We start from the raw sequence: 15,023 nt of genomic DNA on the forward strand, positions 1-15,023 counted from the left end.
TGGGGAAAGTAGTCCTGCAGCCTGAACGGAACCTGAAATTCAGGTTCACTCAGAGTCGGTTTAAAGATTTCGTCCAGCTTGTACCGCCACATAAATATGCTGATGGTGTAGTAGTACATCAGGTTCACTGAAATAGTTCGAGGAGGAAAGGTTAATGGTGAGAGCTGAAGACTCTTTACAGTAACCTTAAACACTGTCTGTCGTGCTCTGTTATTTCTAGACATGGTACAGCTCGAACAGTATGATGCCAGTGCGTCCGTGTCCGTGGAACCCGACGCTCACGTGGAGGTAAACTTTCACTTTTTTCCCAACTACCAGAACGCGCGCACAGTGTTTGAATAGATGCACTCTGAACACATGCCTTCTTCTTCATCTTTTGTTTTAAACTGTTTTCAGCCACCTCTGATTGCTGTGCTCAGTGTGTTTCCAGAGGACACTTTATTTTTCTCTGGTTTCCAGTGACCCATTTTAGTGTGAAAGGAAACCATGGGTATTTAAAATCAGAGAGTTCTTTTTATTTTATTTTTCGCTTGGGCAACAGAAAGCCAAGACATGTTTAAAGTGAAAATAAATCTCAAACTTGCTCTGAAATGGGTCGTATCAAAAGTCAGGCATCAAGTCAGTTCAGTTTTATTTATATTTCGGAGATATGGACAAAAATGTGAAAACCATGAAATCAGGACTACAAGTTCGTCCAGGCCCTTGAATAGTAATTATACTGTAATAAACCAACTAACTATTGATTGCTTCTATGTGTGTCTATATTTTTAATTTGCCCATAAACAGCCACTAGCAAAACATTTCTGCTTCTTCTCTCTAGAGTAAGGCCCCACAGACGCTGACACCAACTCGAAGGAAACCTCTTGAGAGTGACTTTGAAACCATCAAGCTAATCAGTAATGGAGCTTACGGGTAAGAAAGGGCCATTGTTTCAGCTTTCTTTGTTTTGTCTAGGCTTTATTATCAGTTTTCTATTTATTTTTTTTAATGAATTGGTTTAAAAGCTCCAAATACTTCCAAGATTGAAAATAAGTTGAAAGGCAGGAAATATACCACCGATGTTCCTTGAAAATCTGCTGCATTGTGGCCTCAGCGTGTTTATTCATCACATTAAATCATTACAAATGATTCATTACATTGTCCCCCGACAAGGTGTCTTTCAGCTTATTACATGGCAGCATGTGACCTTATTCTGCGAGTACTGGACTTACCCCCACTGCCCCACGTGAGACAGGCAAGAATTTCAGAGAGAAAAATACCAAAATTTCATTCAAATTTCATCCACTTTGCCTGTAAGGGAGGCGGTGGATTGATCGTGACAAAGCAAAGGCAGCTTCATGCAGAGATATCCCACATATGCAGCCGTGGGTTGAATTAGAATAAGGTGAAGGGAATTTTTAATCACAGAAGTAAAAGTTACACTTGTACTTAAAAGTATCTGCAAGTAGTCAGTGAGAAAAACTTCAACCCCTTATCTTTGCCCATGTTTCCGGTGAGGGTAGTTTCCTTGAAGCCTTTTGACTGTTAAGTGTAAAATAGTAGGTCTAATGTGGCTCCTGTGGTTTCTGACAGGGCCGTGTATCTGGTCCGCCACAAGGACACCCGCCAACGGTTTGCCATGAAGAAGATAAATCGTCAGAACCTGGTCCTAAGGAACCAGATCCAGCAGGCTTTCGTGGAGCGAGACATCCTAACTTTTGCAGAGAACCCCTTTGTTGTCTCCATGTTCTGCTCGTTCGAGACGCGACGACACCTCTGCATGGTCATGGAGTATGTGGAAGGTAAAGCAGAGGGACTGCTGTTGGCTGTTTTATATGTATGTTTGCAATTTGGACATTTGTGTCTGTATAATCTGTATAATGGAAATGTACAACTACAAATAAGAGCTGATTATAGATCAGTCCGAGCAGCAGGAATGAAAATGAACACAGTGCTTATGGTTATCTGTATTTCTGTGTCATTAAGGTGGAGATTGTGCCAACCTGCTGAAGAACATGGGCCCACTGCCTGTAGAAATGACAAGGATGTACTTCGCTGAAACAGTCCTGGCCCTGGAGTACCTTCACAACTATGGCATTGTGCATCGGGATCTCAAACCTGACAAGTGAGAACACAAACCAGCTCCCACTTAACGAACTGCTTACGTTGACGATGGATCTATTTATTTATTAATTTTGTACTTGTTCTTCACCCAACAGTTTATTGATTACATCCATGGGCCACATCAAGCTGACAGACTTTGGCCTGTCCAAAATTGGCTTGATGAACATGACCACCAACCTGTACGAGGGCCACATAGAGAAAGACACCAGAGAGTTTGTTGACAAGCAGGTGAGGCTGGTTCAAAACATCTTTTCGCAGTGAGTCAAACAACACTAATTTGGGGCAGCAGTGATAATGGAAGCAGCTGTTTCTGTTCCCCAAAACTTACCTGTGTGGGTGTGCTTGTGCAGGTGTGCGGCACTCCAGAGTACATTGCCCCAGAGGTGATCCTCAGGCAGGGCTATGGGAAGCCAGTGGACTGGTGGGCGATGGGGATCATCCTCTATGAATTCCTGGTCGGCTGTGTTCCGTTCTTTGGAGACACTCCTGAAGAGCTTTTTGGACAAGTTGTCAGTGGTGAGCTCTGAAATGAGTTAAATCTTTGGAGGCAGAGGAGTTAAGTTTACAATCTGTCGCCAAACTTAAAAACCTTGAGCTTGTTTTCATCAGAAACAATGTTTTGTTGTATGCCAATAACAAGATATGGAAATGATTTGCCAGCACAGATTGTATTTGTACAAAAATGGAGCTTAGCTGTTTTTGTTTTCAGAAGCTATGTTATCATTTCATGCTCATCACTCCAGCTTCTCTGTCATGTTTTTTCAGATGACATAATTTGGCCAGAAGGAGACGATGCGTTACCTACTGATGCCCAGGACCTGATCACCCGCCTGCTCAGACAGAGTCCTTTAGACCGACTTGGAACCGGTATTGCTCAGTTTACTGCTGATTAACACATGAGAAAAGCTGCAGATGGCGTTTGATACAGGCTGATACTGAAAAATGAGGGTGTTTTCTCACAATCCTAAAACTCTGTACAAGATTTTGTAGCAGCAGTAGGGAAGTAGGACATAGTTATATTGATTAGTTTTATTAATTGCAAATGTAAATCCAGAATTGAAAGAATGACCCAACAAAAAACGGAATTTAGAAGATAAAGTTGGAGATGCAAATGAGAAACACAAATCAAGTTGATTTTAAGCCTTGTGTCAAATGCAATTTACCTCTTGACTTTTATGAAACTCTTAAAGTCACAAAATGTCAAAAGTCGTGTAAACTGTGTGGTTGTAGGTGGAGCCTCGGAGGTCAAACAGCACCCCTTCTTCCTGGGTTTTGACTGGAATGGACTCCTGAGGCAGAAAGCTGAATTCATCCCCCAGCTGGAGGCGGAGGATGACACCAGCTACTTTGACAGTAGGTTGCAGTTGTGATTATCTTAATTCTAACTGGTGCTGAATTCAGGCTTAAAGAGTGGGGTTTTTTTGTCCCACATTAAAACACATTAGACCAAAATACGGTATCTGCTAGCATACAGCCAACAATTTGAGTGTCTTCTCTTCCTGTTCTCAGCTCGCTCAGAGCGTTACCATCATTTGGCCTCTGATGAGGATGAGGAAACCAATGACGAAGAGTCTTCCTTGGAAATCAGACAGTTTGCCTCCTGGTCACATCGCTTCAGCAAGGTAAGGGCTAAAAGGGGTGGAGGGCCTCTAGCCTGGCTGCTAGATGATACATTACTTCATCTTAAAACTCTTCAACACTCAGCTCAGCTCTCTATTCCACACCCTCTCTCCTTACAGGTTTACAGCAGCACAGAACATCTGGCGACACCATCCAACCTGAGTTTCTCCTCTGACCGCAGCCACAGTGAGGACAAGGAGGACCGCGGGGACGTGGGAGGACTCAGCCCCTCCCCGAGCCCAGCAGAGGGCAGTGTGGAGCGCAGACATGCGGGACGCATGGCCAGGTAGGCACAGGTGTCATATTGAGTATCATAAGCTGCTTTCTTTTTATTGATGATTGAATTGCTGCTGAAAAACCAGCCATAGTAACTGTTAGCCGTCCAATAAGAATCCTCTTGTGTTTGTGTAAATTCAGCAAGCAATCAAAACACTGTGTTTGTGTGCTGTTGTGTGATTACTTGGACTCTTGACTCTCTGATTTACTCCTCCAACTGGTCTTTCTCTGTTTGTAGCCTTCGCCCTCGGGCCTCCTCCAGCTCCTCCCAGTCTGAGAGGAGCACCAGTCCTCTGGTGATGAGCAGCACCCACAGCCTGGAGACCATGCCCCGTTTTGCCCTCTCCACAGATGATGAAGGTAAATCCAGACTGACGATGATGTTTTTGACTTTTCTGTTCACAACATGTGTCAGTGCTTCGATTAGATGCATGAACTTTGAACATTTTTACACGTTGTTTACCTTTTAACCCCTGTTTCCTGCAGCTGAGGTGGTGGTGTCAAACCTCCGCAGGATCAGGATTCGCAGCAACAGCACTGGGGCCAAACACTCATCACCCAAAGAGCCGACCGGCCCCCGACGCTTCGGTAACCAGCTGGAGACTCCGGACAGACAGAGGCTTCCCTGCGGAGGGAAGGTTCCCAAATCAGCCTCTGTGTCAGCCCTGTCTCTCATCATCACTACAGGTGCGTGAAGTTATTATCAACACCTCAGAGTCAAGCAGACGACAGAATTAACGTGACAGTGTGCCACTGGTGTTAAGTGGTACACACAGAAATAGCACCTCCAGATCCAGAACCTAGTGTCACCCTTATGTGTCTGAATAGATAGACTAACAAAATATAAGCATGTAATATCTTCTAATATTTGTAATTATGGAAGTAAAACATGTAAAAATAATTAAAGTAACTGACCAGAGACAAATATTAACAGCTCAGTTTACTATTTACATTTCAATCGTAGCACTCTTGATAAAAAGCCCTTTCTGAGGCAGGAAGCTATGATCCTGTGTTTCCTTTAGACGACTCTGGCGGCCTCCAGCCCAGTCCCATCTCCCCACGCTCCCTGTCCTCCAACCCTTCGTCCCGTGACTCCTCCCCCAGCCGTGACCTGTCACTCAGCCCTGGCAGCCTGAGGCCTCCCATTGTCATTCACACCTCAGGGAAGAAGTACGGCTTCACCCTGCAGGCCATCCGGGTCTACATGGGCGACAGCGACGTCTACACGGTGCATCACATGGTGTCGGTAGGTGTCACCACAAGATTTACAACTGCCGTCCGCCTCACAAGACACGCTGTTTTAATTAGGCCTGAGGTGTTTTAAATGTCATGTCCTTGTCAAGTAATGTGCTTTACTCTGATTACATTAAGCCGGAAGAGAGATATAACAATGGTTATGTAATGCTCAAACGAAACTCACTCGCTGTGTTGCTGTTTTAACAGAGTGTGGAGGAGGACAGCCCAGCTCACCAGGCAGGTCTCCGTGCTGGAGACCTCATCACCCACATGAACGGAGAGTCTGTCCAAGGCCTGGCCCATCCTGAGATGATAGAACTGCTGCTGAAGGTACAGCAACTCACTCAGACTGCTGCGGCAGGTTGTCATCATCTGTTTATTTTGGGATTCACTTCAAGTTGAGTTGTGTCGCCCTTAACACAAATGAATCATTCTTTGCCTCCTATGAAATGTGCAGAGTGGCAGCAAGGTGGCGCTTCAGACCATAGCACTTGAGAACACGTCAATCAAAGTGGGTCCAGCTCGAAAGACCAAACACAAAGGCAAAATGGCTCGTCGCAGCAAGAAGAGCAAGAGGAGAGATAATTATGACAGGTGAAAATCTGAGGTTTGCTTTTCTGTCCGTCCCTTCTGCTCTGCAGTGTTACTCATCGCTTGTTTACTTTTTCAGGTCTGCAGGAAAGCTAACCTGCAAACGTCAGTGCTGTGTCTCCCTCTAGTGTTAGACACTGCTCAGTGAAGTTTAGCAGCAATGTAATATTGCTTTGATTACGTTCACTGCATGGTACAGTCTATTGTACTGGTGAATATTTTTACTCAAAATATATAGGTTTTTATTGTCATTAATCATTTGAAAATGTGTACAGGGATTGGCAAAAGATTAATAGTCAGTACATACAGATCACCAGTATGCACTCTTGTAATACCGAAAATAAAGCAGATAAAGCAGTTCATTTACAAAAAAATCAAGATAAAGCTGATAACAGAAATTCACAATGTCCTAAATGCTGTACTCATAGTGTGACGTAATATCACATATCTGAGTGTTCGTCTTCCTCCAGGCGACGGAGCATCTTGAAGAAACTGTCCAAGCAGAGCACAGTGATGCACAGCAGTCGCAGCTTCTCCTCAGGTCTCCACCACTCTGTTTCCTCCAGCGAAAGTCTCCCAGGCTCCCCAACACACAGCCTCTCCCCTGGCCCCTCAACACCCTGCCGGAGCCCCGCACCCGACCATCAGGCGTTTGGTGAGCTCAGTGTGACTGCAGACGCACTGTTGACTTTAAGATGTGAAAACAGGCGGCACTCGAGGCTTTATGGTTGCATTATGGATAGTGCTGTTGTGAGCTTCTGTGTGTAAATATGGTCAGATGTTGAGGTTTTCTTGTGATGTGCAATATTTGAAAGTTTTTCCTCTCCTTCCCAGACAATATCTCCCCTCAGAGCACGTCTCCTTGCTCCAGTTCTCCCAGTTCCCCCGCTGCACACATCCGGCCCAGCTCTCTCCACGGCCTGGGCTCTAAACTCAGCACGCAGCGCTACACCAAGGTGGGCCGCCGGAAGTCAACCAGCAACATTCCCCCCTCGCCCCTGGCCTGCAACTCCTCTTCAGCCTCCACCCAGCCTCTTTCTCCACAGCGCTCTCCCTCTCCGCTCTCTGGCTTTGCCAAAACCCTTCACACCTACCATGGCAAAACCCTGTCCCCGCCCACCATCGTTAGACACATTGTCCGGCCCCGCAGCGCCGAGCCACCTCGATCTCCTCTGCTGAAGAGGGTACAGTCAGCCGAGAAGCTGTCTGGTGTGTATCATGCTGATAAGAAGTCATACGCCCCCCGAAGGCACACTCTAGAAGTGCCCTTTTACGGTGAGGGGGACCTGCTGGGTGACTCGGAGGCAGAGGGCGCCTGCGGAGGCTCCTACATTGGTGCCGATCACAGCAGGCTGGGGGGATACATCGGCCAGAGGATGAGGGATTCTGGGATTGAACGATCGGAGCAGCTGGTCGTGATGCGAAAACTCAACCTGTCAGAGCGGCGGGACTCTTTTAAGAAACAGGAGGCGGTGCAGGAGGTGAGCTTTGATGAGCCAGAGGAGAAAACCAACACCACCGTTACAGTAACAACCACAACCCCAGGAGCCCAAACACAACACGAGCAGCAGCAGCAGCACAGGATGGCCTGGATGCTCACGCAACCCCAAACCAGCGAGGATGTGGAGCAGGAGGTTCCAGTGGTGAGGAGGTTCACACTGGTGCCCCAGATCGCCGTGCAGGGATCAACGGAGAGTGAGCAGGATGAGTGGGAGCCGTGTTCAGACGGAGAGGAGACCAGCCAGAAGCCTGAGCAGGAGGTGGGCGTCACCTCATCTCAGGCGTAGCAGGCAGGACGTCCTCTTGCCGACTGCAGTCAGGCAGCAGAGCCCAGCTCCGCCGGTCCTCAGGTTGGTCGTTCAACAGAGAGCAACGCAGAGGAGACTCCACAAAAAGGGCATCTGAGAAAGTGACAACTCACAACTACACTCACTTCAACTGCCCGTATTTTTTTTTTTCTTTCAAAAGTTGTGAACTCATTTACCAACTTGTCTGGCTGAGAGCAAGTGGACAAGATTTTACTTGAATTTTGTAATTGTAAATATTTGCCTCAAGACATTGCAGATGTTTTGGTCTTATTTATTACATTTGTAAACTATGATGAGTTCGTAACAGGGAAAGAGGGAAGTTCTCATTGGTTGAATAGCCAAGGCTCAGCATTTTTGTATCCATGAAATGTGGTTTTATGTCTTTTGACTGGATTGTCTTTTTCTTAATAAATGTCTATTTTTTAAATAGTCACCGCACAGAGTAGTTTGATAACGCTGGGTATAATTGTTGAAGGACCAAAAGGTGCGAGAAGCCATTTTAGAAGCTGAAGTTGTGGTTCATTTTTTTTTTCTCCTTCTTGCTGTCAGTTTAGATCTGAACAATGCAGCTTCCAATAAGTGTGATACTGCGACTATCTCGATCTCCATAAACCTCACAATGATCTCTGGTTCACACTGTGAGCAGCATGGCTGATGTGTGATTTTCTGATCAATAGTCAGCCAGACTCCTCTGTGGTGTTTACAGTATACAGCTACAGTATTGATGTTTTTGCTGCTTTGCTTCAGCCTACAATAGCACCGCATCCTGGACAAAAGTGGCAAAGCCATCAAGCACTACTTCGCATGCAGCAAGTTTGAAAGTTTCTCTTCACTTCGAAGCTTTGCACAGTTTTAATTCTAACAATTTGCAAAACTATTGTTCATGAAACGAGTAGGGACAGAAGACGTGCTGAACTGTGCTCGTCTTATAGGAGACGGACGTGAACAGATTAGCTGTGTGGCCCAAGTTTCTCTGAAACCTTCCTCAATAGAAGTACTTCCATTGACTTGTTGGTCATGTTCCTTGCAGTGTGAATTCACGGTCACGACATCGTTCTCCTTACATGTGGAAGCAGTCAGTGCAGGGTCATTTTGCACGCTGACGCTGTAAGAGGAAGACTTTAAAGTACAATCATAAAGCTGATTTGAACGGGGTATTATGTGCCATGATGTCAGTGCAGTTTCCTCTAAGCCATATCTCTGACAACAAATGTCCGTTGAAATCATTTGTATAGTTTGGAATCTCAACCCATACTTTCTACCCCAAGTGTGTGTGTGTGTGTGTTTTTATGCACTGTTGTCTTGACAACCTCTCATGAAAAATGAAGTTCTCACATCTGTAAACATCTGTAAACACTGACTCAGCGTTGTGCTGTAATAACATGTTGTACCCAACGTGTACGGGAAGAACGAAGAGCAGCTAAGTCAAAGTCGATGTCGATGTTTTCTTCTTCGGAGCCTGGAGGGAAAATCTCTCAGTGTAAAACATTTTGGTATTTATTTTTTGGTCTCTTCTTACTTGTAGTAACAAGACATGTTGCACCTGGGAATGTGTTGGATCCTCATGAGTCTGTTTTTTTTTCCTGAAACTGTAGCTTTGATTTTTTTTTTTTCCCCCTCACCCCTACATGAGCATGTAAGCGATGCCACGCGTAAAAGTCCTACTTCTTCTACTGTGTAGTGATGTTTACATCCAGGGGAAACGTGCACTAATGTATTTTACCGTGAATGTTAAAGGTCAACTGAAAATGGCAGAGGGAAACTCGTACATCGAATCCAAACCCAGGGCTTCTTTGAACAAATGTTTGATGTCTTTGTATTGTACAAATATTGATGTTTATTTTGATAATGAGGATGTATAATTCCAAATGTGTTGAAGGACATGATATGCACAATGACAATTTCAGGCGCCAGGATTTTGGGAAGTCTGCCTTGAGGGAATGGGCTGTTTTTACAAAAATAGGTAACAGTGTTTTACACCCGGTACAGACTGGATGTGCGTCACGGTTTTTCCACTACAGAGACAGATTTTTGATGTTAACCGTCTTATCCATGGTGGCCGGTCCTGTATTTTGTACCAACTTTCTCTTGAGTCGTCACTTTATAAGATGGGAATTGTTGATGTGTTAAATCCTTCTTCCTCCTTGAAAACTAATGTCATGATGACCTTTACAGGATGCCGTTGTCGTGTCAGCGCGGTGAGATAATGTGTCGCTAAACGGCTCGGTTGTTTTTGCAGTCTGACAGAATTGTTTACATTGAACAAACATGCTTTGAACTGTACAGACATTTTGTATCCTGTGGCTGTATATGATGAAACTCCCCTCTTTGATACAATGAAAGAAAACAGCACTCAGACATATCTGGTTTTGCTTTGTTCTTTTGAAACTGTTCATAAAGAGTAATTTAGCACCAAGCTGAGACGCGTTCAGTGCTTTACATGCACTTAAACTTACTGGTTTATCGTCAGCTTTTTGAAAATACCTGCTTTCATAGATGTCACGTAAAGGAGCAACCTAGTTTTCAGGATGAAAGGAAACCAGGTTAACGGCTTGATTTCTGCTGGAAAACCCTGATTTCTTAGCCATGTGCACACTTAACCTGATTTGCAATGTTTCTATTTTCACATGTGCATATTTGCATGAAAATTATGTCATACAGGGAAAGTAATGCTGCAGAGGGATGAGTAAAACAGTATGAATGTAGAAGTGCATTCATTCTTTATGAAATTTATACAGTCAGATTTGCACAATAAGAGACAACTTGTACTCTAAACTGTACTGTAAACAGGCTTCATGGTAAAATAATAGATCACTAACACAGAAAATATGATTTACTTCCAAAATGATTTGACAGGAGGTTTGGGAGATGCATGCATGCACACCGGATTTCTCCAAATAACCTGGTTTCTTCCGTGAATGTAAATGTAGTCAATGCTTGCTCACTGGAGGTCAGCAAAGACTAGAGTCTCAGCTGGTGTTAAACTCACTCTCAGAAAACAAATAGGCACGACATACTGTTGTTCACGTGCGTGTGTTCTCCTGTGGACTCTTCTGTTCGGTGCATGCTGCATGAGACGAGCACACATCTGTAAGACTTGATCGCATGGTATATCGGCGTTGTCGCCCCTGTACTGTGTTTTCTTGTGCAACAAATAAAATTTGTATTTCTCCTTGACTCATCCTTAGTCTGACTTCACTGATGATGAATTTTCTTTAATCACATCTAGTGCTCTTACACAGCTCTGATGTGGGAAGATAATTGGGCAATATGCAGGCTGTAATGAATTTAAGAGGTATTTCAAACGTGATACTCGGCAACACACTGCTAGACTTCTTTTATCTCTCACATTTTTTTCCACCATATGCAATCATCTGACAAAAAAATATCCTGAACGAGGTAAATATATGTAATTCAGCATACAGTAATCATACCAAATGCTTCATTTTTGCCAGCAATTTGCTTTTAATATTTACTGATGAACACCAACCACACAAATACACAATTCTCTTTATAATCATAGCACTGACATGTCCATGTGTTGTCAAAAAATGAATAAATTGAACTTTGAAAATGAAAAACATCAATTTGCAAAACGTTTTTAAACATTTATATTGTATAAAGGTTTTTATATTTGAAACAGAAGTCCATACAGCTGTTATAAGCGTAATTGCCCTGAAAATAAAGGCCATTATTTCAGCTAGAATTAACAGTGTAAATGTCCTGTTGATCGTTTGTAACATTTTACAACTAACTATTTTAAAGCGGCTTTGCTCTGTGTGAGGCTGCTGTCCATGTTTGTAATGCAGCAGTTTCCCCTCCGGGCCGCCAGGTGTCAGTAACGTGCTGAGAAACGTGATTCCCCTGAAGACGTCCTGTGTCCTTCACAACAGCAAACATGGCGACTGCTACCAGATTCATCCAGAGGCTGAGGAATTTTTTATCTGGGGTAAGAAACACCGCCACTGACGAAGTTTATTTCCGTGCCGGGACGTACTGTGAACTAAACAACCGGATGATTTGAAGTTGCTAATTTAACAAACGGGTTGACGATTCTAGCCGCCTTTTAAGAGCTAACGTTAGCCAGTCGAGCTAGTTGGATGATAGTTAGCTAAGATACATATAAATAAAGGTTAGTGATAATTTGCTAGTGTGTATTGATAGTGTGTTTTTCAGCAGATATCACTAATACTTAGAGTAGTTAATCCAATTGTGTTTCTTTTTCAGCGCGACCTGCAAGCCAAACTGCAGCTGAGATATGAGGAGGTTGCAAAGAGGTAACTGTAAAGGATTCCCTGATTGTCGACCCCAACGCGGGACTATCCCCGGTCGGCACTCTCCCGCTAGCCAGACTATCGAGCCCACCGACATATAACGGAGCTAGTTATCTTTTTTATGTTAGTTTTTTGTTACGTACAAGTGTATTTGACATATAATTAGTGACATATTGTTTCAAATACACCTACAGTATGACCATTAGCCTATGAATTGACTTTGTCGTTACGTTTTAACAAGTGGTGGATAAATCCTCTTTCCGTTTCCGGTCAGTTAACGTCACATCACAGATACTCTTGAGTTCGCCATGCCTCTGGTTTGGTAGTACGATGTACTGTATCCTTCGTTCAGTATCTGTGGTAGTAGTTGTAGTAGTAGTAGTAGTTGTTGTTGTTGTTGTAGGCCTAGTAATCAGGGATGGGCAAAGATACATCTAAAAGTATTCCCAAATACAATGCTATGATAATACGTGAAATCTTACTGGAGTGGTGTGTTAAGAAATAATACGTGTGCCAATACATAATATATGCTATAAATGACACGAATACGTGAAATATAATCAGGGGTTAAGAAATAATACGTGTGCCAATACATAATATATGCTATAAATGACACGAATACGTGAAATATAATCAGGGGGCAGTGTATATATATGATAATACGTGAAATATAATCCGGCGGGATAGATCGTCTAAACCACCTGGGGCTACGCGTCCGTGAGCGAACTCAGTTGGGAGTCCCCGTCTGTCGACCCTGTAAAGACTACATGCACTTGTCACTGTTAGCCAGGTGAACTCAGCTTCCCCACAGTGCCCTTAACGTTGCTCATCTTAAGACAGTTTTATTGTCTCCCGAAACACCTAAAGTCCAGTTAATACCGGCGGGTCAGAGCAGGAACTGGCACAACAGCTTCGACGTCCTAATTTGGAGCATTATCCAGCTAGTATAGTTTGTTAACTCGACGGCAGCTAATCAGGGCTTGTACTTGAAACACTGCGCTGCAGTAGGTTTACCACCACCTGTGGAGGTCATCCTAAGAGTTTTGAGGTCTGAAACTTACCTTGATTTCATTTTTGCTACGCTAAAGTGGACTAGTTATGGCGTATGTACTCTGAAAATTGCCTCTCAGGCAGCACCTGCTCTACCAGACCATGTACTGTGTTAGTCTAATTAAATGCTCCTGTTAAGTTTTTAAAGCTTGTGCAGTGATTTTGCATCCATTAAGCTCTCAAAATCACGGATCTATAACCAAAATGGACCCTGCTGGATACTATTTTGTCATCTCACTAGAACCTGTGACAGCATCCCCCCACAAATGAGGGCTGCAATAAACTAAGTAGTGCTGGTGCTGCTGAAACATAGCAATACAATTCATCTGAAGTGATGATATCAATGAAGCCAACTAAGTGCCAAACCTGCAGTTTCTCGAATGGCCCCTTGAGGAAGTCTCCTCCAGAATATGGCAGAAATTGAATCTAATTCTCATAAGTATGTTTTCATTAGTGCATAATCACCTGAAAATAAGAATAGTGTTTTTGTTAACTTGGAATGAGCTCTTTATATCTACAGAGAGAGCTGGTCCTCTTCCCTGGAGACCATGATGGACAAACCAAACACTGGCTCCACAGGGTGTTTTTATTTTTTGCGAGTTCTGTGGCCTTTTACACACTTGAAAAGGGAGGGTGAGGTGAGGGTATACACGAGGCTGCAATCTGCGACCTCACTGCTAGATGCCACTAAAACATACAAACTGTCCAGTTGACCTTTCATTCACAGCAGAAATGCAGTTACATTCTGTTTAAAATGCTTTTTTTCTACAGGACACAGCCACCTCCAAAGCTGCCTGTAGGTCCAAGCCATAAGTACGCAAGCAACTACTACTACACCAGAGATGGACGCAGAGAGTCTGTGCCCGCCACAGTTGTCATGTCTTCACAGAAAGCTCTTACTGCTGGCAGGTAAATGCAAGACAGTGAAACCCAAATTGCACCCAATGGTCCGCATGCACATGTTAAACATGTTGTATAAATGCAGCCATTTACCCCTTTCTTTACGTACATGTATTAAGGTAAGAAGCGGAGCACACAAACCTGATGATCACAGCTGGATTACTCATCCATTTCTTAACAGTGACCTGTTTTCTGTCTATGAAGAGAAAGCTTATATGGTCATAGAGTGAAAACCAGTTGGTGATGGGAAATGTAATTTATTTATGCTGCATTAAACACCTACAGCTTCTCAGCTAACCAAAACCGTACTTACAGCTATTGGAAAGTGATGAAAAATGTACAAATGTGGGCTTAGATTTTCTGACCTGCTGTGAGTGACTCACTCACATGACAGAAAAATATTATTCTGACCTGACCGCACAATGAAGGCAGTAATGTGAGTAAGATGGGACCCATGGAAACAACCAGGAGCAGGAGGAGTCGTCGTGGTTTGAGTGTGGCTGTAGTAAAACACCAATATTAGATTGGATTTTTAAGGTCATTCTAACCATGGAAACACGTAAATCCAACTTTACAGGTGTGCATCAGAAATTTCTTCACATTTTTGCCACACACACACACACACACTCACACACACACACACACACAGAGTAATCCTTACTGTTTGATTACACCTGCCAGAGATGCTCACAGTGACCTGTTGCTGCTGAAGTGGGAATTTACTCAAACAACTATATTACTACTGATAACTGAAATATTCTGTTTGCAATGAATATTTAAGCACCCTCTGTACTTTGTCGACTCTTCTGGTTGCTTCTAGTCAAGTTGCTGAGGCCCCAAAGCTTCCAGTGACCCCAGGTGCCACGTATAAGGCGCCAGCCCTCTCCACGGACCAGCCATACCTCTGAGCAGCAGGATTAACCCCTTCAGCTTCAACAACCTAAATTCTCCAGCCAATCCTGCTGTAGAGGCCTGACCATTGTGTGTGTTGGCTTTATCCTGTACAATAGAAAGTGTGAATAAAATGTCTTCTATTTATGTTTTTTTTTGTCCAACTGGTTATTCTGGTTATATTATGAACTGATCAAATGTGACATGTATGTGTGTAAATGGAAAAATAGTTTGGACTCACAGGGTGTGAGGTGAGTGCAGATGTAGACAGATG

At 43.7% G+C, this 15,023-nt stretch overlaps 2 protein-coding genes across 3 annotated transcripts in view; both read left to right on the forward strand.

The window, feature by feature from the left end:
• Positions 1 to 10,811, forward strand: part of mast3b (microtubule associated serine/threonine kinase 3b) — a 34,065-nt gene extending 23,254 nt beyond the window's left edge. For both annotated transcript variants that reach the window (XM_076725182.1, XM_076725191.1), the window contains 17 exons: positions 221 to 288; positions 821 to 912; positions 1,573 to 1,781; positions 1,966 to 2,104; positions 2,199 to 2,331; positions 2,454 to 2,619; positions 2,869 to 2,970; positions 3,334 to 3,456; positions 3,613 to 3,725; positions 3,843 to 4,009; positions 4,238 to 4,359; positions 4,486 to 4,686; positions 5,022 to 5,245; positions 5,443 to 5,565; positions 5,693 to 5,829; positions 6,297 to 6,481; positions 6,661 to 10,811. In XM_076725182.1, coding sequence (XP_076581297.1) covers positions 221 to 288; positions 821 to 912; positions 1,573 to 1,781; positions 1,966 to 2,104; positions 2,199 to 2,331; positions 2,454 to 2,619; positions 2,869 to 2,970; positions 3,334 to 3,456; positions 3,613 to 3,725; positions 3,843 to 4,009; positions 4,238 to 4,359; positions 4,486 to 4,686; positions 5,022 to 5,245; positions 5,443 to 5,565; positions 5,693 to 5,829; positions 6,297 to 6,481; positions 6,661 to 7,613 — 3,257 coding nt within the window. In that variant the 3' untranslated portion in view covers positions 7,614 to 10,811. The remainder of the gene's footprint in view (positions 1 to 220; positions 289 to 820; positions 913 to 1,572; positions 1,782 to 1,965; positions 2,105 to 2,198; positions 2,332 to 2,453; positions 2,620 to 2,868; positions 2,971 to 3,333; positions 3,457 to 3,612; positions 3,726 to 3,842; positions 4,010 to 4,237; positions 4,360 to 4,485; positions 4,687 to 5,021; positions 5,246 to 5,442; positions 5,566 to 5,692; positions 5,830 to 6,296; positions 6,482 to 6,660) is intronic.
• A 666-nt stretch (positions 10,812 to 11,477) lies between these two features.
• Positions 11,478 to 14,896, forward strand: ndufa7 (NADH:ubiquinone oxidoreductase subunit A7). Its single transcript, XM_076722305.1, has 4 exons — positions 11,478 to 11,583; positions 11,862 to 11,911; positions 13,730 to 13,867; positions 14,679 to 14,896. The coding sequence occupies exons 1-4, from the start codon at positions 11,533 to 11,535 to the stop codon at positions 14,764 to 14,766; spliced, it is 327 nt and encodes a 108-aa protein (XP_076578420.1). The 5' UTR covers positions 11,478 to 11,532; the 3' UTR covers positions 14,767 to 14,896.
• The last annotated feature ends 127 nt before the right edge of the window (positions 14,897 to 15,023 follow it).

The sequence above is a fragment of the Chaetodon auriga genome, chromosome 3, assembly GCF_051107435.1.
Source record: "Chaetodon auriga isolate fChaAug3 chromosome 3, fChaAug3.hap1, whole genome shotgun sequence".
In the NCBI taxonomy this organism is placed as follows: domain Eukaryota; kingdom Metazoa; phylum Chordata; class Actinopteri; order Chaetodontiformes; family Chaetodontidae; genus Chaetodon; species Chaetodon auriga.